At 38.1% G+C, this 23102-nt stretch overlaps 1 protein-coding gene across 13 annotated transcripts in view; it reads left to right on the top strand.

The window, feature by feature from the left end:
• The window catches only part of MYCBP2 (MYC binding protein 2), a 293536-nt gene that overhangs the window by 115167 nt on the left and 155267 nt on the right, over positions 1-23102 (top strand). For 12 of the 13 annotated variants that reach the window (XM_079778973.1, XM_079778980.1, XM_079778981.1 and 9 more), the window contains 10 exons: positions 2845-3017; positions 5470-5595; positions 5681-5808; positions 9856-9947; positions 10666-10800; positions 12261-12344; positions 13631-13727; positions 17224-17416; positions 18022-18296; positions 22691-22912. In XM_079778973.1, the coding sequence (XP_079635099.1) occupies positions 2845-3017; positions 5470-5595; positions 5681-5808; positions 9856-9947; positions 10666-10800; positions 12261-12344; positions 13631-13727; positions 17224-17416; positions 18022-18296; positions 22691-22912 (1525 nt within the window). The remainder of the gene's footprint in view (positions 1-2844; positions 3018-5469; positions 5596-5680; positions 5809-9855; positions 9948-10665; positions 10801-12260; positions 12345-13630; positions 13728-17223; positions 17417-18021; positions 18297-22690; positions 22913-23102) is intronic. The other variant, XM_079778979.1, reaches the window with a different exon arrangement.

The raw sequence follows: 23102 nt of genomic DNA on the forward strand, positions 1-23102 counted from the left end.
ACTCTGTGTTCCTCACTTTTTTCACTTATAAAATAACTAGAGGACCGTTGCACGAAATGATTCGTGCAATAGGCCTTCCTTCCCCTGGCTGCTGGCACTGGTTTTCCTCCGGCACCTAGGACCCAGGCCTTCCCTCTGGCCACAGCCTTCAGTCTACACGCTCTGGGCTAGCGCTGCTTGTGTAGCTCCCTCTCCCCCTGGCCCTCCCCCTCATAGCAGGCGTCCCATTCCGCCCAGCCAATCTGTGCCTGCATGCGTGCTGCCCAGAGGCCCAGAGCGGCTGGGGGGTGGGGCCACCACCATCTTTGTTGGGTTAATTTGCATACTCACTCCTGATTGGCTGGTGGGCATAGCAAAGTGACAGTCAATTTGCATGTTTCTCTTTTATTAGTGTAGACTAGAGGCCCGATGCATGAAAATTTGTGCAAGAGTAGGCCTTCCTTCCTCCCCCTGGCTGCTGGCATCGGCTTCCCTCCCTCCGACCGCCTGCAGGCATCCAGGACCTGGGCCAGCTTCCCCGGAGCCAGCCGCAGACACCCGGGACCACAGGCAGCTTTCCCCTGGGCTGGCCACAGGCACCTGGGACCATGGGCAGCTTCCCCCAGACCAGGCCCCGGCTTTGTCAGGAAGGACATCCGGTCTATCCAGTCTAATTAGCATATTACCCTTCTATTAGTATAGATATTAGTCAATCTACTTCCTAGATTGGTATGAGAATTGGGGAACTTAGAACAGAGGCACTTCTATAGTAGGTGCTTTAGAAGTGTTTGCTACTGTCTTTATAATTAGAAGTTTTACTTTCAAGAGTTCTGTTGTCTATTTTAGTCTGTCATCATTGTTATCTAAAATTGTATAGAATTCATTCTGTTTATTGATGCCATAAATATCTAATTATTACCAACTCTAGCAGAAATTATGCCAAAGACATTCGAGAATAAGATATGAGCTTGCCTTTCAGGAATGTACATAACTAAATTCCCATGTTAGTAGAGAAATATGCAGGGTTATTAAACTCTAGAAATTATAAAAAATGGAGAGGTAGATATAGGTACCCAAGAAATGATATTGCATTTGTTTATAATTTATTATGGTGCTTTATATATAAAATGAGTAGAGAAAAAAGTTCTCCTCAGAGGTTTTAGCTTTGAATGCTATAGGAATTGTACCCTGCCATTACCAGGGTGGCTCATCATAGCATTTATTATTTTTCCCCCTCTTGAATAGTTTATTTGGCCTGCATAGTTAAATAGTCCTGAATTCAGATAAGTTGAAAGGTTGAAGTGGTATGAGTGAGGAGGGGGAAAGACTTTTTCATTGTCTTTCTTCTGCCCATGCCTGCTTTCATTTCTATCAGTCCACCAAGTCTTAAGAGGGATGTTTTTTATCAGTCCTGAGGCCTGCATTCAGAGTGAAGGAATTACAGTGCTCTCTAGGTTGCTGATCAGCTTACTATCTTATCTGGGCATTTCATTAGAAGTTCTAGAGGCCATAATTGAGTTGAGTAGTGCTTTTGGCTCTCCCTGAAGCTTTGTACAATATAAATTAAATAACAAGAGACTAGAGGTGAGTCGTGTGTACTAATTCTTATGAAGACAATGAGGTACTAAGAACCAAAATTAGAGTGTTTATAGTGCGATAGAATGGATAGAATGGCGGGGATAGAGAAGTAAATTGTGTACAGATAGAATTATTTACTTATTAAAAGTCAATATACAAGAGATTTAGTTTTATTTTTTACATTTCTTATGTGTTTTATTTTTAAATGAAGTAAATTTGCATTAACAAAAAGTAAAAATTGGCAGTTTGCAATTTGTTTCTAGGTACATTCAGTAAATTAGAAATGCATTCTCTAAACTAGATTATAGTAGAACTAAGATTCTAAACAGCCATTTCCCTGGGGTCTTAGCAGAACTCCGAAGTGTGAAGTGTAGTGTACAGTTAGTTGAACATTGCCTTTTTTCACAAATGGTGGCAGCAATGGGACAGATGATCTTAAATACCTTGCCAGGTCCTTGACCGAAAATAGAGATTAAAAGGTGAAGGACAGTCTTCTCTGTGTTTTAGTAAACTAGCTAGAAGGCGTTTTTCTTTCATTAGGATCAGACTTTAATGTTATTATCCTAACTTCTGGCTGCTTTGTGTTTTTTAGTAGTATATTTGTGTTTTACAGCTCTTAAGGCATTTTGGATTTCTTATAATTTTTACTAGAGGCCCAATGCACGAAATTCGTGCAAGAGTAGGCCTTTCCAACCCCAGCTGCCTTGGCCCTTGCAGCCCTGGCTGCCTCAGCCCTTGCAGCCCTGGCTTCATCCAGAAGAGTCGTTCCGCTGTTCGGCCGTTTGGTCGATTTGCGTATTATGCCTTTATTATTATATATTGCTGCTTTACTTTTAGTAAGTTTGAACATCTGCATAATTCTGTTTGTGCTTGCTTTTTCAGAACAACATTCCATGTCTTTTGACCACTTTTGATTGTCTCTTACTGGCTTTCAGGAGCTTTTATAATTGTGGATATTGTTTTATCTCATACTTTCTTTTGACATGTCCGTTATCTTACAACTTTTAAAATGGAATTTTTATTATTGTACACATGCTTCATACCTATATGTATATATCACTTAAGTATACTGTTGTTCTATATTCATGAAGTATTGTGATCTATATTGCTATATTGTTTAAATTGTTTTACTTATAAATGACATAAATTCTTTATATGTTTAGTTCAGATATGGAAAATAATGAGCTACATTTGTCCTGTTTAAACTGCCTTTTTGTCTTTGTATCATCAATTATGTTTTAGAAATGAAACTGTATGTTGAGGTGCTGTAATTCTCTCTCTTGAAAGGTTTCGACCAAATACTAGAGAACTGTGGTGTTACAATGCAGTGGTTGCTGATGCCAGACTTCCTTCTGCAACAGACATGCAGTCCAGATGCAGTATTCTAAGTCCTGAACTTGCATTACCAACAGGATCAAGGGCTCTCACCACCCGATCTCATGCAGCTTTGCACATTCTAGGTAGGGTTGCTATATGATGATCAGATAATTTTAGCTAATTTTCATTGTGTGCCGAGTATTTTTTAAAGAGAATTTAATTTTGTATATTATTTTGTCATGTTTGTTAAATAATATGCTAGATGTAAAATAGGTTATATCCTATTAAGAGATTTATCCTACAGAAAATAATACCTCAAACTTGTACCAACACCATGAAAGATTCATATATGCCAAATATAAAGCAGCCTGGATATAATTTTCCAATATAACTATTGTAGATTTTTAAAACTAATTTTAGCTCAACCTGAATACATAAAGTTTAGAGATCTACACTGGATATTCAAATGTAAAAGTATATTTAATTTATATACATTATTTTAAAATAAATTCTATAAAATATTATATTATAGATACAACTTCTCTTTATACAATACAGTTTTCAACAGCACATCAACTTCATTTCTATTTAATTAATTTGGGATATAGAATTCTCTCTCTCTTTATATATATGTGTATGTATGTGCATATATATGTACATATATTTATATGTGCATATACACACACACACACACACACACACACACACACACACACACACACTAGAGGCCAGGTGCACGAAATTCGTGCACGGGGGTGTGTGTCCCTCAGCCCAGCCTGCACCCTCTCCAATATGGGACCCCTCGAGGGATGTCTGACTGCCTGTTTAGGCCCAATCCCGATATCGGGCCTAAACGGGCAGTCGGACATCGCTCTCACAATCCAGGACTGCTGGCTCCCAACTGCTTGCCTGCCTGCCTTCCTGCTTGCCCCTAACTGTTTCTTCCTGCCAGCCTGATCACCCCCTAACCACTCCCCTGCCAGCCTGATTGATGCCTAACTGCTCCCCTGCCAGCCTGTTTGCCCCTAACTGCCCTCCCCTGCAGGGTTGATCACCCCCAACTGCCCTCCCTTGCAGACCTGGTCCCTTCCAACCGCCCTCCCCTGCTGGCCATCCTGTGGCAGCCATCTTGTGTCCACATGGGGTCAGTCATCTTTGACCACATGGTGGCAGCCATCTTGTGTGTTGGAGTGATGGTCAATTTGCATATTATTCTTTCATTAGATAGGATAGAGGCCTGGTGCACAGGTCGGGGCTGGCTGGTTTGCCCTGAAGGGTGTCTCGGATCAGGGTGGGGGTTCCCTTGGGGCGTGGGGCGGCCTGGGCAAGGGGCCTGTGGTTGTTTGCAGGCTGGCCACGCCCCCCGGCAACCCAAGTGGAGGCCCTGGTATCTGGAATTTATTTATCTTCTATAATTGAAACTTTGTAGCCTTGAGCGGAGACCAAGGCAGGCTAGGGCAGGCAGAAAGCTTGCATTCCTCCATCGCCAGGGGCAACTCAAGCCTCCTGTTCTTTCCAGTTCCGTGGCTGCTGCCATTTTTGTTGGGATTTATTTATCTTCTATAATTGAAACTTTGTAGCCTTGAATGGAGGCCTGGGCTGGCCAGGGTGTGCGGAAAGCTTGGCTTCCTCCATTACCGGGGAAACCCAAGCCTCCTGCTCTCTCCGTGGCTGTAACTATCTTGGTTGGGTTAATTTGCATACTCGCTCCTGATTGGCTGGTGGGCGTGACTGTTGGTTGTAGCAGAGGTACGGTCATTTTGCATATTACTATTTTATTAGATAGGCTATACGTGCTGTTGTAGAAATTTTTATACTTTTACACATAACTACTTATTCCATTGCTTTAAAAATACCCTTATGCCCTAAGTGGTTTGGCTTAGTGGATAGAGTGTCGGCCTGCGGACTCAAGGGTCCCAGGTTCAATTCCAGTCAAGGGCATGTACCTTGGTTGTGGGCACATCCCTAGTAGGGGGTGTGCAGGAGGCAGCTGATTGATGTTTCTTTCTCATCAATGTTTCTAACTCTCTCTCCCTCTCCTTTCCTCTCTGTAAAAAATCAATAAAATATATATTTTTTAAAAATTACCCTTAAAAATATTTAATTATGTTTATGTAGAATTTTCAATTGTGAAATCATATTTCTAACCATAATTACTAGATCACAAGTATAATTTTTTGCTTCTTTTTTTACAAATTTCATCTGGTAACCTTGTGAACATCCAGAACTAAGGTCAGTTAAGGTTATCTCAGGCTAATGTGTCTTCTTCAAATAGTATTTTTAGAATGAAACTAAAATAATTCAGAGTTCATAAAAGTAAGAAGTTTGTAAGGACTCAAAGATTAAGCAGTTTCATCTTTTCAGAGATACGGTTTGGTGCAGTAGATTTTCATACAGTGTATTTTTAAATATAATAATGACCCAATGGAGAGTGTTTATTCAATGCATATGTCCATGAAATGCTGTTCAAGGCTTAGAATACATTTGTTGAGCACACTTACAGTTTATTATTTTAATTTATCCCCTATAGTATCTCATCGGTATTATGGGAGATTATAATTTCAAGGGATTGAATTCTTGCTTATTTGTTTTTAGGTTGTCTTGATACCTTGGCAACTATGCAGGATTTAAAAATGGGTGTTACAAGTACAGAGGAGGAGACTCAAGCAGTAATGAAGGTTTATTCCAAAGAAGATTATAGTATAGTGAACAGGTTTGAAAGTATGTATATTTACATTTAGGAGATACTGTCTTCTAACTGAAATATGTCTATTTTAAAACATGAATAATTTTTTTTTTTTTTTAGGTCATGGAGGGGGCTGGGGTTACTCTGCTCATTCAGTAGAAGCTATACGTTTTAGTGCTGACACTGATATTTTACTTGGTGGCCTTGGTCTGTTTGGTGGTAGAGGAGAATATACTGCTAAAATTAAGGTAAGCAGTTCATTGACACTGTTGCCCTTTTTGTTTGAAGATGTTAATTTTGACTTGGTTCATTCTTTTACATATTGCTTTTTTTTAAAAAGGACTTGCAAAAACTGGTAAAATCTTTAAGTATTAATAATTACATACTACTAAAATCTTATCCTATATAATAAAGAGGTAATAGGCAAATTGACCATCACTTCAACACACGAGATGGCCATCCCCATGTGGTCAAAGATGGCCGCCCCCATGTGGACACAAGGTGGCCACCACAAGATGGCCAGCAGGAGAGGGCAGTTGGGGGGACCAGGACTGCAGGGGAGGGCAGTTGGGGGGACGAGGCCGCAGGCGAGGGCAGTTGGGCAGACCAGGACTGCAGGGGAGGGCAGTTGGGGGGACCAGGCCTGCAGGCGAGGGCAGTTGGGCGGGACAAGGCCTGCAGGGGAGAGAAGTTAGGGGCGACCAGGCTGGCAATGGAGGGAAGTTAGGGGTGACTGGGCCAGCAGGGGAAGGCAGTTGGGGGCGACCAGGCCTTCAGGGGAGGACAGTTGTGGGCGACCAGGCCAGCAGGGGAGGGCAGTTAGGGGCGACCAGCCTGGCAAGGGAGGACAGTTAGAGGTCACCAGGCTGGCAGGGGAGGGCAGTTAGGGGCTATTGGGCCGGCAGGGGAGCAGTTAGGCATAGAACAGGTTGGCAAGGGAGTGGTTAGGGGTGATCAGGCTGGCAGGCAGAAGTGATTAAACGGGCAGTTGGACATCCCTCTAGGGGTCCCAGATTGGAGAGGGTGCAGGCTGGGCTGAGGGACACACACACACACACCCCAACCCCTGTGCACGAATTCCGTGCACCGGGCCTCTAGTGTACAATAATACTAAGTCATTAATTCATTATAAACTTAAAAGTAAGAAGGGATCAAATAAGTGAAAGATGATTTTTTAATAGCCTTGCCAGATATAGTAATGTTGGTTTCAGATCCTTGCTTTTCATTACCTTGAATACTTCATGCCATTCCCTTCTGACCTGTAGAGTTTCTGATGAGAAATCACTTACAGCCTTATGGGAGCTCCTTTGTAGGTAACTAACTGCTTTTCTTTTGCTGCCTTTAAGATTCTCTCTTTGTTTTTAATTTTTGGAATTTTAATTATGAAGTGTCTGGGAATGGACCTGTTTGGGTTCTTCTTGTTTGCGACTCTGTGCCTCCTGGACTTTTGTGACTTTTTCCTTCACCAGGTTCGCGATGTTTTCTGCCATGATTTCTTCAAACAATTTCTCTATCCCTTGCTCACTTCCTTTATCTCTTGTACTTCTCTGATGCAAATATTGTTTCATGGTATGTTTCATGGTGTCCCACAGCTCCCTTAATCTGTCCTCCTGTTTTCAATTGTTTTTTTCTTTTTGGTTCTCTAATTGAGTGATTTTCTCTACCCTGTTTCCTTATTCACTGTTACAATCCTTGACTTCCCCTAATCTGCTGTGTATTCCTTCCAATGTGTTCTTTATTAATGGTATGTCATTCTTCATTTCTGACTGGTCTTTTATTTGTTAACATATCTTTTCTCATGCTATTGAGCATCTTTGTCATTATTATTCTAAACTCTATATCTGATAAATTTCTTATCTCTATTTCATTTAGCTACTCTTCTGGAGAATCCTCTTGTTCTTTCATTTGGGGCTTGTTTTTTTGTCTCCCCATTTTGGCTGCCTATTTGGGTTTGTGTCTGTGTATTAGATAGATCTGCTATGAATCCCAATCTCTAGTGCAGGACAGTGTCAGAAGCTGTTTGTAACTGGCCCTGAGTACCTTTTTTGGATCTATCAGCAATCCACAGTTGTGGCTCTGTCAGCTGGGACTGGAAACTTTTGGAAAGGACCAATATGTGCACTAATGTTTGCTTTTCCTACCCCCTACCCCTCAATTAGATCAGGCAAAGACTCAAAGCCTCCAGGGATCCACATCTCTCTGTTGTCTGATTGTTATTCAGTTTTGATTAGTCTGAGGCTATCCAACACAGCAGTGGACCAAGAGGTTTTACAACAGGGTGGGGCAGTTGCATCTGCTTGCAGGCTGGTTGTTAGTCTCTTTATGGGCCTCAGAAACTCCACAGGGTGGGGCAAATGGGTTTCCAATAGGGTGGAGCAATTGATTCCCCCTCAGGCAAAACTGCTTGGATGGTAAAGGTCTCTAGAAAAAGATGTCCTTTGCAGTATGAAGAATGATTCAGAATAAGAAATCAGGGTGTCTGCTTTCTGAGCTCTAACCCCAGAGTCCCCAACTCTGGCTTTTGCTCACACAGCTCCATCCCACTCTGCCCTCCCTCTTTCAGAGCCCAAGGTGAGCAGCTACAAACCAGATTTTGTGGCTTGGCACTTTAAGAGGGTGCTTGCATTTCCAGCCCTTATTTTTTGTTTGTATGATTCACCTCTGTATGCCCAGTTCCTAGAACTGTATGTATTCAAAGAGGATTTGTTGAAAATAAGCAAGGGAGCCAGGTTGGGGCAACTTATTAAGGAGTTTTATATCATGTTGCAAAGACAGAAATGAGAAACTGCTACATAACTTTAAGGAAGTATGCTGATCAGATGTTCATTTTAAAACATTAAAAGAAGAAACCCTCAGCTTTGTGGAATATGGATTAGAGCAAGGAGAGAAAGGAGATAAGACTAATTACTTGTTATTGAGCTATTCTAGCTAGTACCAGTGGATATGGATGAACCGACAAGCTTTGGTACCAGGAATAGAGTGGACATAGTGATGGTAGAGAGGTATGGAAAAAGAGAGCATTTCAGGTCTCTTCTCTCAGTAACTAGCGAAGAATGATAGTGCCATTTATCAGAACGTGAAAGGCAGGAGGAGGGAGAGATGAGTCACTTCAGAATAAGTGAGATGGAGCTGCTGGGGGGAAACATTGGACTGTGGAGATTAAGACCTGCGCTGGAGATGGATTTCAAATTATTAGCATACTAGAGGCCCGAGGCACGAAATTCATGCAAGAGTAGGGCTTCCTTTCCCTGGCTGCTGGCACCAGCTTCCCTCTGGCACCTGGGGCCCAGGCTTCCCTTGCAGCCCCAGCTTTGTCTGGAAGGTCGTCCAGAAGGACATCTGGTCTAATTAGCATATTACCCTTCTATTATTATAGATAATTGAAAAATCAAGACATGCACACAATAATTGTCCAGTAAATTTTAATGCTCCTTTCTTTTCCTTCTGAGTATTTTATCCACCTTTCTTATAGTTTGCTTGCTATAATTCTTCAGAGAAATAGGGAATATTTTATATGTATTAGTTCATTAAAAAAATAAACTCTTCCTCATAATTCTCTATTTTTACTTGATCTCATAACCTTTGCTAATTTGATATCTTCTCTTTTATTCCTTTACTCAGAGACTCTGAGTCTTCTCCTTTTTTTATAACCATTTTATTCACACTCTTCATCTCTCCTTTTCCCATGCCATATTATTTTGAACTGTTTTTTCATTACATATGTTTTTAAGGATTTTTATTTTCTATTATTTCTCTCTCCATAGCTAACATTTTCTAGCCTTTTTTGCTGGGTATTTTTCTGAGCATTTTCCCACAAATATTATTCCATTTAATTTTCACACTTATTATTGAAGTAGGCTGTGTTAGTATCCATCTCTTTTTTATGGATAAGAAAACTGGGTCTTAAGATCTCTCAGCTAGTAAATCTTGAAGCAAGATTCAACCTCCCTTTGACATATACTTTGGTTGAATGCTCTCTTTCAAATTTATAAACTTCTCTCCTTCAGAGGTTTACATTTGGTACTGAACTCTTTGGAGCACTTGACATAAATAGTTGAATATATAAGGAAGGAAAACAGATTAATATAGACTGTAAGTCATGGTATGTGTTTCTTTCTTGACTTAATTATATATGTCTGTATATTTTACTTAATAATGTTTAAAAAGAGATGCTCTGATTTTTCACTTTTTGTAGTGTCCAGAAAATATTGACACATGCAAAATTATGAGCATATTATTCAGCAGATTTATGTTACTGGAAAATTGAGCACAGTATGTTTTTCTCCTTTCCCCAGCTGTTTGAGTTGGGTCCTGATGGAGGAGATCATGAAACTGATGGAGACCTTCTTGCAGAGACTGATGTGTTGGCTTATGACTGTGCTGCTAGGTAACGATTTCTTCATTATTCAGTGTAGTCCTTACAAATACTTAATGTGAAAAATTCATTATAAATAAATAAACATAATTTTAAAAGGAAGTTTTAAGTAATTAGTGATCACATACTTGAGAAATTAAATTATTAGGTAATGTGTTGCCTTTAACAATGCTGCATTAAAAATAATAGTATTCCTACTTTGAAGTTAAGATGAAAATATTGTATACATATATTTTGCACTCTTTTATTTTTATTCATTTCTTAGAAAACACCTAATATACTAATGTTCTATTGATGCGATACAATTATTTACTACCTAACATTATATATATAGTGTCAAATAGTCATACCTGGTCATAATTCAGATCAACTGTATACTCTAACATCATGCATATAATATCTGCTTGATTATAACACACTTGGAGGGAGAGAGTTGGCTTTACTGTTTTTTTAAAAAACAACGGTCTTATTTTAATATGAAAGTTTTATAGCATTTAAGCAAGTTTTAGAATTCAAGATGGAGGGGAAAGAAATGTCATGCTATGACCATAATACAAGTAAATATTATTTGTGTTCTTGTCTAGGCATTTTTAAATAAAGGGTTTTAAATATTTGACACAAGTCTTATAATGCAATCGATTTCATGTTTTATATATAAAGGATTTTAAAAACAAATGTTTGTAGTGGAAATACAAAGGCATTGTCTTTGACTCACTATTTTTTCTCTCAGAGAAAAATACGCAATGATGTTTGATGAACCAGTTCTTCTGCAAGCTGGGTGGTGGTACGTAGCCTGGGCTCGAGTGTCAGGACCCAGCAGTGACTGTGGGTCTCATGGACAAGCTTCTATCACCACAGATGATGGGTAAGTGGAATATTTAAGTGTTTCTTAAGCAACTCTCATTTTTGGTAGTGGAATATTGTTTAGAAATCTCAGAAGTTTTTTTGGTAGGATAAAATTAAGTAAGGCTAGAGCATAATATGACTTCTAAAATTAAATTCATATCATCTCATGCCAAATTGAAGTCTAGACAGTAAAGGGAGATAATGGCACTACAATTCTTTGCTCTTGCCGGGTGGCATTTGTATATATTTCTGGCTGTTACATTACATTACTAAATTAGAAATTATATAGAGGAAAGTGACAATGATAGTGGGGGAGTTTGGAAACCATAAAAAAAGAAATATATACGTGCTATAAAATTTGACAGTGCTTATGAAAACAATTTACTGGGCTGCTGAGGATTGAGCCTGCAACCCAACCATGTGCCCTGACCAGGAATCAAACTATGACCTTCTTCCTGATTCATAGGTTGACACTCAACCAGTGACCCACTCTGGCTGAGCGGGAATTTTACTGTTTAAATTTCATATACGGAGTTGCTTTGCAGTTTCAGAAACACTTTCGTATATATTAGCTTATTTGGGGCCCTCAACAACTTTGTGAGGCAGTTATTAGACCCATTTTACACTCAGAGAAATGGAGAAATAAAAGGTGAAATTATTTGCTTTAAGTCATATGGTTACTGTGTGGCAGATCCAAATCTGGTCCTGGAGTCTCTTGACTCTAAAACCAACCTTCTTCATACTCTGTACTATGATTCGTGTGTTTGAAGGACCATCATTTATAAAAGAAATTAAAATTTAATTTTTATTATTATTTGAGCATAAACTATTTGAAATGTTATGTGAGTTAAATAAATGTCATTTAAAAGTTATATAATAGTATATTTCAGATAGTTTCGTTTAACTCATTACAAAGCTGACCAAGAAAAGAACAGACTAATTTTTGAGGTGAATTCCATGTTCCTGAATACTCAAGTAGAATGATACAGGAAAACTGTCTTGTATTGTATGTGTCCTTCTCACTTACTGTGAGACTGTGCTAGAACTGGGGAGACTGCTTCGATCCTGGACTGGATGGTTTCCATATGCAGTTCTACCTTGGAATATCATAGCATTTTGAAGCTAAAGCTTGTAGTCTCTCTAATTGAGCAGCTTTTACTGTTTGTAAGTTGAAATATTTGGTTAAAAGCGTATTGCTCTTGTTAAAGTTGAGCTAGAAGAACTAAAGAAGGGGACAGGAAAGCTACTCACCTAGTAGTTCCCGATCAGGTTCAATTCCTTCCATTTTATTTATTAAGCCATTCAGAGCTAGAACTAAAATCAGAACAATACCTTTTTACTTGTATTATTTTCCTGAAAGAATGCATCTCAGTTCATTAGCATAAGAATTTGAAAATATCATTGTTGGATTACTTATTGCTTTCAATGAATCCTGAACCATGTTGGTTTTTGTAACATTGTTATTTTTTCTCTTCTTAGGGTTGTTTTCCAATTTAAGAGTTCAAAGAAATCAAATAATGGTACAGATGTTAACGCTGGTCAGATACCTCAATTACTATACAGGTATTTAGCATATTTATTGTTAATTAATAAGGTTTATTCTTTTGCTATAATGAACTAGGATCACCATAAAATATATACAAATTTGAAGTATTCAGAACATTTTAATATAATAGAAATATAGGTGCATTTATCAAAATCATTTAATGTTTTGTAAATTTTAGAATATTTTCTGCATCAAGCTTAATTATAATTTTACCTCATAACTCAGATTATCTGTATTATGCCAGTAACATTTTAATGACTTATACAAGGCGGGGCAGATATAGGTTTACAGTTGTGAGTATGTGAAACAGAGTTTATTCTTATATTATTTATTATTATTTTCTATATGAACAACTGAAAACCTACTTTTATCCCACCCTGTATTTTTAATGTCTTTATTATTTTACGAGTTTCAGAATGTTGTAAACTAATAAAATTTGTCTTAGAGAAATTAAATTATGGTGTTAGACGGGGACTTTGGAGAAGGCCTGATTTATCTGTTGCAGTCTTATGTTTTCTTGTTCATCTTGTGATGCAGTGAATTGGAAAATCCCTTTCTGCTGAAAATTTTTAGCTTTGCTTGATATATCAAATAATAACTTGCTTATTTATAATATTTATTATATTTTACCAATATTTAAGAGTTTTAATTACATTATAGTAATTGATACATATATAGAGGCGTATGTTTGTGTCCACCTACTTGTAGACGTTTACTGCAATAATTTTTAGAATAAAGTATGCAAATAAATATAAAACCTCACTAAAAAAATGTCATTCTTACTTTAAGTAGTAAAAATCAAAGGAAGTACTTCTAGAACAGTGATTCTCTTTCTCCTATTATCTTCCTTTCTAGTAATCACTTAAAGAATCTGAATCATTTACCCAAGAAGGGATTTTTGTTTGTTTTTATGTGCTTTATTGTAGTTACTATTTGTAATATGTAGTATCATGAACATAACAAGTTGCAGGGGTGAGTTCTGGGTATACTTGTTGAATAACTTTTAATTAGTAGAATATAGTAGTAGCATTGCTACAGAATGTAAGTTACATATGTAGTCTAGTAAGAGATTCTTTATTACCTAGTCTTACAAATGTGGGATTTAAATGCTGAAATGCTCAGATGCTAAAAATATTGCTTATCATTTGGAAAATGTTTTGTAAAAGCCCCATATTGTAATTTTACCTAATAAAAATCTTTAAATATATAACTCAATTTTTTATTATTGCAAAAATATATATTATGAAAAGAAAAACGTCATTGGTCTTTGCAGCATAAATTTATATTTGTCTGCTACCTTCAGACTTCCAACCAGTGATGGCAGTGCTTCAAAAGGCAAACAGCAAACCAGTGAACCAGTACACATTTTAAAGAGATCTTTTGCAAGAACTGTCTCAGTGGTGAGCCATTTTTTAAAATTTCAGCTTTTCTATCCAGTGCTCAGTTTCATTTTGATGCTTTAGCATTTAGCCACTCTTCTAAGTTGTTTTTTCAGCATAGCAATATGCTTTATGAACTCAGATTTGTTTTTGTATTGGCATTGACGTTCTAGGCCAAATAGCATGCATTTTAAATAATGGGAAAATAGAGATCGTGACTGATTTTTATCATGTCTTACTATTTCTGAATTAACTGGTGAATTCTCTGATAAATCATGTATGAATGAATATATATACTGAAAGAGTTAGAAAGTGAAGGATAACTTAAGGGCGGTGTTGACCAAAAAGTTTTATTTTATTGCTTTAAGAAATAGAAGAGTCTTATATCTAACCCTAGGGACTTTATTGAACTACTTGACATCACCATTCTACATTTAAAGATACAACATGCTATTGGGGCTACCTTTGTAGAATGGAAAGTCAGCATGATATAATTGAAATACGGTATGTTCAGGAAGTCTTGCTCTTTCATTTATTAGTTGTGGATGCTTACACAACTTATCTACATAAACTATGCCATAGCATCATTATGAATTTTAATGACATAAGGGATGCAAAAATTATTTTTAAATTGTAAGGTACTATATGATTTACTAATGTAGCTAGTAGTCTGTTCTATTAGTAAAAGGCTTTGGGAAATGCTTTTCTTCTTTTTTATTAATTTTTTTAAACAAAATTAATACATATCCCTGGTGGGAATAAAACCAAGCTAAATGTATATTAAACTTTCCCCCACAATCACCCTATTATTACTATACTTGAGGCCCGGTGCACGAAATTCGTGCATGGGGGTAGCGGGGAGTGTCCCTCAGCCCAGCCTGGACCCTCTCAAATCTGGGACCCCTTGAAGGATGTCCGACTGCCCGTTTAGGACCAACCCCAGTGGGATCGGGCCTAAACAGCTAGTCAGACATCCCTCTCACAATCCAGGACTGCTGGCTCCCAACTGCTTGCCTGCCTGCCTGCCTGATTGCTCCTAAAAGCTTCTGCCTGCAGCCTGATCACACCCTAACCACTCCTCTGCCAGCCTGATCAACGCCTAACTGCTTCCCTGCTGGCCCAATTGCCCCTAACTGCCCCCCCCTGCCGGCCTGGTCACCCCTATCTGCCCTCCCCTGCCAGCCTCGTCTCCCTTAACTGTCCTCCACTGCAGGCCTGGTCGCTCCCAACTGCCCTCCCCTGCAGGCCTGGTCGCCCCAAACTCCCCTCCCTTGCCAGGCTGCTCATGCTTAACTGCCCTCCCTTGCCAGCCTGGTCGCCCCTAACTGCCCTCTCTTGCCAGCCTGGTTGCCCCTAACTGCCCTCCCCTGCCAGCCCGATTGCCCCTAATTGCCCTCCCCTGCTGGCCTGGTCATGCCTAACTGTCCTCCCCTGCAGGCCTAGTCACCCCCAACTGCCCTCCCTTGCCAGCCTGGTCACCCCTAACTGCCCTTCCTTGCCAGACTGGTCACACCTAACTGCCCTCCCTTGCCAGCCTGGTCACCCCTAACTGCCCTCCCATGCTGTCCTGGTCACCCCAACTGCCCTCCCATGTGTCTTGGTCACCCCTAACTGCCCTTCCATGCTGGCCTGGTCATCCCAAACTGCCCTCCCCTGCAGGCCTGGTCCCCCGCAACTGTCCTCCCTTGCCAGCCTGGTCCCCCCAGCTGCCCTCCCTTGCAGGCCTGGTCCCTCCCAACTGCCCTCCCCTGCTGGCCATCTTTTGGCAGCCATCTTTGACCACATGGGGGTGGCCATCTTTGTGTGTTGGAGTGATGGTCAATTTGCATATTACCTCTTTATTAGATAGGATAGAACTACTGTTTACATTTTGATGTATATTCTTCCAGGCTATATTTTTATACATACACATATTTGTTTGCATATACAATATGCTATGAACCTTCTTATTTATGTTTCATCATACTTCAAGTTTTGCATTTTCCTTTTAAAAAATTTCCTAGTATATGCTGTGGACACATTTGTCCCTATTTTAATCTTTTCTAATGTTGCATCATATTCCATAGAATGGTTGTACAGTAAGTACTCACTTAATGTTATCAATATAGGTTCTGCACCTTAAGGTAAATGATGTATAATGAAACCAGTTTTACCATAGGCTAATGGATATAAATAAGAGCTAAGCTCCTACACATCTCATGAATGTTAAAACAAAATGATGTTGAATGAAATGACATTATTTGAAGACCCACTGCATTCTAAATTATTGATTCCTTCCAGAAGAGATAGGGCAGTTTTCAGAAAATATGCTTTGAATGAAAGAGTACAAGAATTTTGGCTACTTGGTAACTTGGATCCTTTTAGTATTATGATCAGTTTGATATCTTTTGATCCAAATAAGCATCTTTGATTCTGTTGTGTGTGTTTTTTTAGTGATCTTTTATTCTGTGCTTAGTAATTTTTTTGTATTTATGTATGAGTGGTTTTGTGGTTATTAGGTAATTGAAATCTTTATATAGGAAACTTATCAATCATTTCTTTAAAAGTTAAGGTATAAAATCTTATTCTTGGTATTACTATACCAGAGGATGAGAATTTTGTGGGAGTGAGAGAATAAGTGCTTTTCTTTAAGATTCATCTAGTATCCATTATCATGAAAGCATAACAAAACCTGCAGACCAACTAGAACTACAGGGATGCTCTACCCCCCAAACCCATATTTTGGAATTTTAAAAATATCCAAGTAAGAATTTTTAGTATTTTTATAGTCACTTTTTATCTTCTGTTAACTTGTTTACCAAGAATTGGCTTAGGTTGTAGTGTAAAATTTAATAGGTAGATATAAAATAAGCTTTTTATGTTGTTGATGTGCTAAAATGGTTTATTATATTAAAATTATTCAAGTGTTAAATACTTTTGGTTTATTTACATATTACTACCTTGAAAATGTAGAGTGTAATTTTCCTTTCAAATAAACATCCTATATAATAGAAGGCTAATATGCAAATTGTCCCCTTGACCAGGAGCTCACCCCCAGCCAGCCCCGCCCCTGATCTGCCCCCTCTCCCCCGATCGGGAGCGGGGCTGGCTGGCCAACTGCCTGCATTCCCTCCCTCTGGCTGGCCCAGCCCAATGAGCCCCAATCAGGGTGGGCTGGCTGGACCCCACCCATGCACGAATTCGTGCATCATGCCTCTAGTATATTTATAAGTGATTTTCTTTTATTTCTTTATTTATATGATAAACTAGATAGGTTGGTAGCAGAGAAACTTAGAAATGTATTTTTAAATAGGAAAATATTGAAGAATGTTGTTTTATAGATGCCTAACTACATTACTATTTTTGTCATGCTTCAAAAATGTTTCTAATGGTAATTTAATGAATGAACTAATAAGATGTCTTTTAATTGGTCTACCAAAACTCAACAAAAAATGTCAAGTTAAAATAAAGCTTTCCATTTGATTCATCCTATAGTATCATTTGGACTAATTGGTATCTATTTCATGTTTTGGATTAGGAATGTTTTGAGTCATTGTTGAGTATTCTTCACTGGAGCTGGACCACCTTAGTCTTAGGAGTTGAAGAACTTAGAGGATTAAAAGGATTCCAGTTCACAGCTACCCTTCTAGATTTGGAGAGACTGCGCTTTGTGGGTACCTGTTGTCTGAGGTTACTTCGTGTCTATACCTGTGAAATTTACCCAGTGTCAGGTATGATCATTTTTTTAAATGACTTGGAGGAGAAATATTTGAGAATTGAGAAGGTTTATGTAGGGATAGCCAAGAGTTTAAGATTCCTTGGTGAACACACAATGCAATAACAGATGATGTATTATAGAATTGTACACCTGAAACCTATATAATTTTATTAACCAATTTCACTCCAGTAAATTCAATTAAAAAAACATCCCTAGCTGCCTTCAGCATGCTTCTTAAAAGAGGGGAGAAAGTCAGCTTGCTGTGATGCTTGTAAAGAATAAAATACATTACATGTCATTCTGATAACAAAAAGTCATGTTATACTAAAATTAAATACTCTAATAAAGTGTTATTTTAAACAGGTTTTGTCAAATAGAAATTTTTGAACAACTGATTTGGATTTACATGCTGAAACCAGTGTTTTGTTTTGTTTATTTTTCTATATAGGTTTTAAAAAGAAATAAATTTGGACCATACTTAATCTCTAAATTGTTCCCTTTCTAGGTTATGAGTACTTGTGATTTTTAGCTATATAGGAAATTACATGAATTATATTGAATGTTTTCATGCATATTTATTATTCTATTCAATTAATAGCCTGTTTTGTTTCCTTAAAGCTACAGGAAAAGCAGTTGTAGAAGAAACTAGCAAATTAGCAGAATGTATTGGAAAAACCAGAACTTTGTTAAGGAAAATCTTATCAGAAGGAGTTGATCACTGCATGGTGAAGTTGGATAATGATCCTCAAGGATATCTCAGTCAACCCTTGAGTCTCCTAGAAGCTGTCCTTCAGGAGTGTCATAATACCTTTACTGCCTGCTTTCATTCCTTCTACCCAACCCCTGCCTTACAGTGGGCTTGCCTTTGTGATCTGCTGAATTGTTTGGACCAGGTAATTTAAGTTTATAAAATGTTATTTGAAATATGGTATACTTACTTATTAAGTTCTCTTCAAGATAATAAATATCAGTCTAACTTATATAAAAGGTAAATCAGTCTAATTTATATAAAAGTTAAATCAGGAAATTAGTTTGATATGTGAGATTTAATAAAAATAAAACATTCCTAATCCAAAGTTCAAAAAATATTTTTTCCTATTTGCTTTATTATTATTTTAGTTATAAAATTGGCAGTCACGATGTGCAGCTGCTGATTTGCTCTTTAAACCTGTGTGTGTGTGTGTGTGTGTGTGTGTGTGTGTGTGTGTGTGTGTAAGAGGGAAAGAACAATAGTGAGTGAATATGTGAGAGCTGGGACAGCACTAGAAGGGCAGCCCCCACCATTCAATAACTGCAGAACAGTCAGGAGAGAGAGCTGGGAGTGAACTTGCACATTGACATCATCCATTCCCTCATAAGGAAACCACAACCCTCATAAATGCATATGCCCCAAATCACAATTTCAAACCATCTGAGGCAAAACATCTATAAAACTAAAGGGAAAAATAGACAAATTCACATTGATAGTTGGAGACTTCAATACTGCTTTTTCAGTAATTTATAGAACAGACAAAAAAAAATCAGTAGGTTTATAGAGATTTAAACAATACTATCAACCCCCTTGATCTAAGTGACATTTAAAAAGCAGAATGTTCAAATGCAATATATAGTATATATTCTTTCCAACTATCCTACATAATAAGGAGCTAATATGCAAATGGACCCTCATGTCCTCACAAGATGGCTGCCTATGACCAGGCTGTCAGGGGAGGTTAGTGAGGAATGACCAAATGACTGAACAAGCAGGCTGTGTGGGGCAACCAGGCCGGCAGGGGGGTTAGTGAGGGATGACCAAATGACTGAACAGCAGGCATCATGGGGTGACCAGGCTGGCGGGGGCCGGGGGGGGCGGAGTTGTGGGCGACCAGGACAGCAGGGGGGGGGACAGTTAAGAGCAACCAGGCCAGCGGGGGGGGGGGGGGCAGTTGGGGGCTATTAGGCTGGCAGGGGGGGAGTGAAGGGAGACTAGACCAGCGGTGGGACAGTAGGGGTGACCAGGCTGGCAGGGTGGGGGCAGTTAGGGGAGACCAGGCTGGCATAGGGGGGCAGTTGGAGGTGACCAGGCAGGCAGAGGGGGGCAGTTAGGGGTGATCAGGCAGGCACACAGAGGCAGTGAGGGGCGATCAGGCCGGCAGGGGAGGGGCAGTTAGGGGAGACCAGGCAGGCAGGCAGGTGAATGATTAGGAGCCAGTGGTCCAGGATTGTTAAAGGGATGTCCGACTGCCGGTTTAGGCCCGATCCTCAGGATCGGGCCTAAACCGGCAGTCGGACATCCCCCAATGGTCCCAGATTAGAGAGAGTGCAGGCTGGGCTGAGGGGACACCCCCCCCCCCGGACATGCATGAATTTTGTGCACTGGGCCTCTAGTACATGTAATATTTACAAAGATCAGATTGTGGGTCATAAAATGTCTTAGTAAACTTCATAATATTAAAACTTGAAGGGAAGTGTTTTCAGAGCACAATAGGAATAAATAGCAAAATATATCAAGAAAAGCACCAAATATTTGGAAAATAGACACATTTTTAAAAAACCAATAAGTTAAAGAAGAAATCCAAGTAATTAAAAAATATTTCACACTGCCCTAACCAGTTTGGCTCAGTGGATAGAGCGTCGGCCTGCGGACTGAAAGGTCTCGGGTTCGATTCCGGTCAAGGGCATGTACCTGGGTTGTGGGCACATCCCCAGCAGGGGGTGTGCAGGAGGCAGCTGATCCATATTTCTCTCTCATCAATATTTCTAACTCTCTTTCCATCTCCCTTCCTCTCTGTAAAAAATCAATAAAATATATATTTTTAAAAATATTTCACACAGCCGAAACCGGTTTGGCTCAGTGGATAGAGCGTCGGCCTGCAGACTCAAGGGTCCCAGGTTCGATTCCGGTCAAGGGCATGTACCTTGGTTGCGGGCACATCCCCAGTAGAGGGTGTGCAAGAGGCAGCTGATCGATGTTTCTCTCTCATCGATGTTTCTAACTCTCTATCCCTCTCTCTTCTTCTCTGTAAAAAATCAATAAAATATATTTAAAAAAAAATATTTCACACTGAAAGATAAAAATATAACAAAAATTTATAAGGAGTAGCTATAACATAACTTATAGAGGAAATGTATGCTTTTACATGCTTATATTAACAAAGAAAGGTTTAAAACCAATGATCTTAGTTTCTATCTTAAGAAGCCCAAAAGAAAAGCAAATCAAATCCAAAGAAAGAAGAAAGTAACCAAGAGAAAGGAAGGAAATAAGAAAGGTAAGGACAGAAATTTGTAAAATAGTAAATAGAGAAAATTAATAAAGTCAAAAGTTGGTTCTTTGAAAAAAAAAAATTTAAAGCTCCTAGAAAGTCTGCTTGAAAGACATGAGAAAGAAAAAACATAAAATACCATTATCAGGAATAAAATAGGGAATAGTACTATAGATCCAACAGACATCAAAATGATAATAAGGGAAAATTATGAACAAGTTTATACCAATAAATTATAACTTTGAATAAAAATGAAAAATTTCTTGAAAAATATAACTTAGGCAAGACTTGCACAATAAGAAATAGAAAATCTGAATTGCCTTATATCCATTAAAAATTAAATTCATTACCAAAGACTATTACAAAGAAATTCCAGCCCTAGATATTGTCATTGGAGAATTTTTTTAAACAGATGAGAGAAATAATAACAATCTTTTACAAACTCAGAGAATACAAGAGGCAACATTTCCCAACTCATTAATCAAGTTAGCTTTATCCTGATACCAAAACTTGACAAAAAATTAAAATATTAGGATAGACAAATATTACTCTGAAACATAGATGGAAAAGTTCTTGAAAATATTGTCAAATCAAATCGAACAATATAAAAAATGTATCATACCAAGTGGGGTTCATCTTAAAAATGCAAGGGTAGTTTAGCATTCAAAATTCATTGTAATTCACCATATTAACTAAATGAAGAGGGAAAATTATATGATCTTCTCCATAGATGCAGAAAAAGTATAGTTGACCCTTGAACAATATGAGGGTTAGGTGGGCTGACCACCCACACAATGGAAAATTTCATGTAATAGGTCAGCACTTCAAATACACAGATTCCCAACTGCAGATCGAAAGTAGTATTTGACAAAATTTTATTCAGCGATAAAAATTCAGCAAACTAGGATTTAAGGAAACTTTCTAAATCTGACAAAGGATATCTACAGCTAACATAAAAATTAATGGTGAAATATTTATTGTTTCCGTAAATTTGGGAACAATATACAAGGTACCAATTCTCACAACTCCTACTCAACATTGTACTGGAAATTCTAGAGCCCCCTCTCAACCTCACCTCTCCCACAAAAAAGAAATTCACTGGCATCAATCACCAGGGTATGCTAGCCTTGTGGAAAGGTATTCTAGTAATGACATCTGGGTGGGTAACTTTGTTTTTATTTTATGTAGCCATTTGGATACTGACCTTATTTTTCTTAGCATTTTAAAAAACTTATTGTGGTAAGGACACTTCACATAAGATGTACCTTCTCAACACATATTGAGTGTGCAGCACAATATTGTTATCTGTAGGTACAATGTTATGTAGCAGATCTCTAGCACTTACCTTTCATAGATAAATGCTGCTGAGTAGACTGACTTTGACAAACATTGGTGTAACATTTAGAATGTTGTTTTACTTTTAGCCTGTCTTTGTAACACGTGTTTAATGAACTAAGTAATGTGTGCAGGGCATACACAAATTCCTTTGTGAATTAGGATATCCTGTGCGGATAACTTTTTAAATCTTTGTTATAAAATTTTACATGTTTGCTAATACTTTTCCTGAATAAACTGTGCAATGTGATGGCATAATTTTGTGATCTTATGAGATGTTAACATTAGTGAAATGTTATGGGAGCACAGAATTACAATATAATTTATTTGAGGAAAGTAGTTTCAGTGCTTGTTACTGGAAATGCCTTAGATGTATACTAATTTGGGGCCTTTTTTTGTCCTTGAGAAAATTGCTGGACAGAACTGTGATTCTGAAGATACAGAAATATATATGAACTCATTTACTAGAGAACAGGAGTTGATTTTTCTTGACCATATTTAATAGTTTTACATCTTCATTGGGTAATAATTTAAACAAGTGTTTAAATGTATTGATGTAATATTATTCTGTAACAACACAATTACAATGATTGAACTCTAGAAAATTTTGGTATGGTTTAAAATGGTGTTTCCCATTTGTATATCCAGAAACTTTGGATTATATTGATGCAGTATTTTTTTAGTGAGTTACATATTTTTTTTTTTAAAAGGACATTCAAGAAGCAAACTTCAAGACATCAAGTAGTCGACTCCTAGCAGCTGTTATGTCAGCTCTGTGTCACACCTCTGTTAAACTGACTTCTATCTTCCCTATTGCTTACGATGGAGAAGTACTACTACGATCAATTGTTAAACAAGTTAGCACAGAGAATGACTCAACACTAGTTCACCGTTTTCCCCTTTTGGTAGCACAGATGGAAAAACTCAGCCAGGTAGGTTTTCTAAAATAACTTTTATATTGAAGCAAAAAAACTGTCAAATGGAGACATATTTGGCTTAGTGCTTATTCTTCTATATCAGTAAATATATTTACCAAATAATTATGTGTTTCACAAAAAGGACTAAAATTAAGGCCAAAAAAAAAAAAAGAAAAAAAAAAAAAAACACACACACACACAAAAA

This window comes from Cnephaeus nilssonii, assembly GCF_951640355.1.
Source record: "Cnephaeus nilssonii genome assembly, chromosome: 8".
Taxonomy (NCBI): Eukaryota; Metazoa; Chordata; class Mammalia; order Chiroptera; family Vespertilionidae; genus Cnephaeus; species Cnephaeus nilssonii.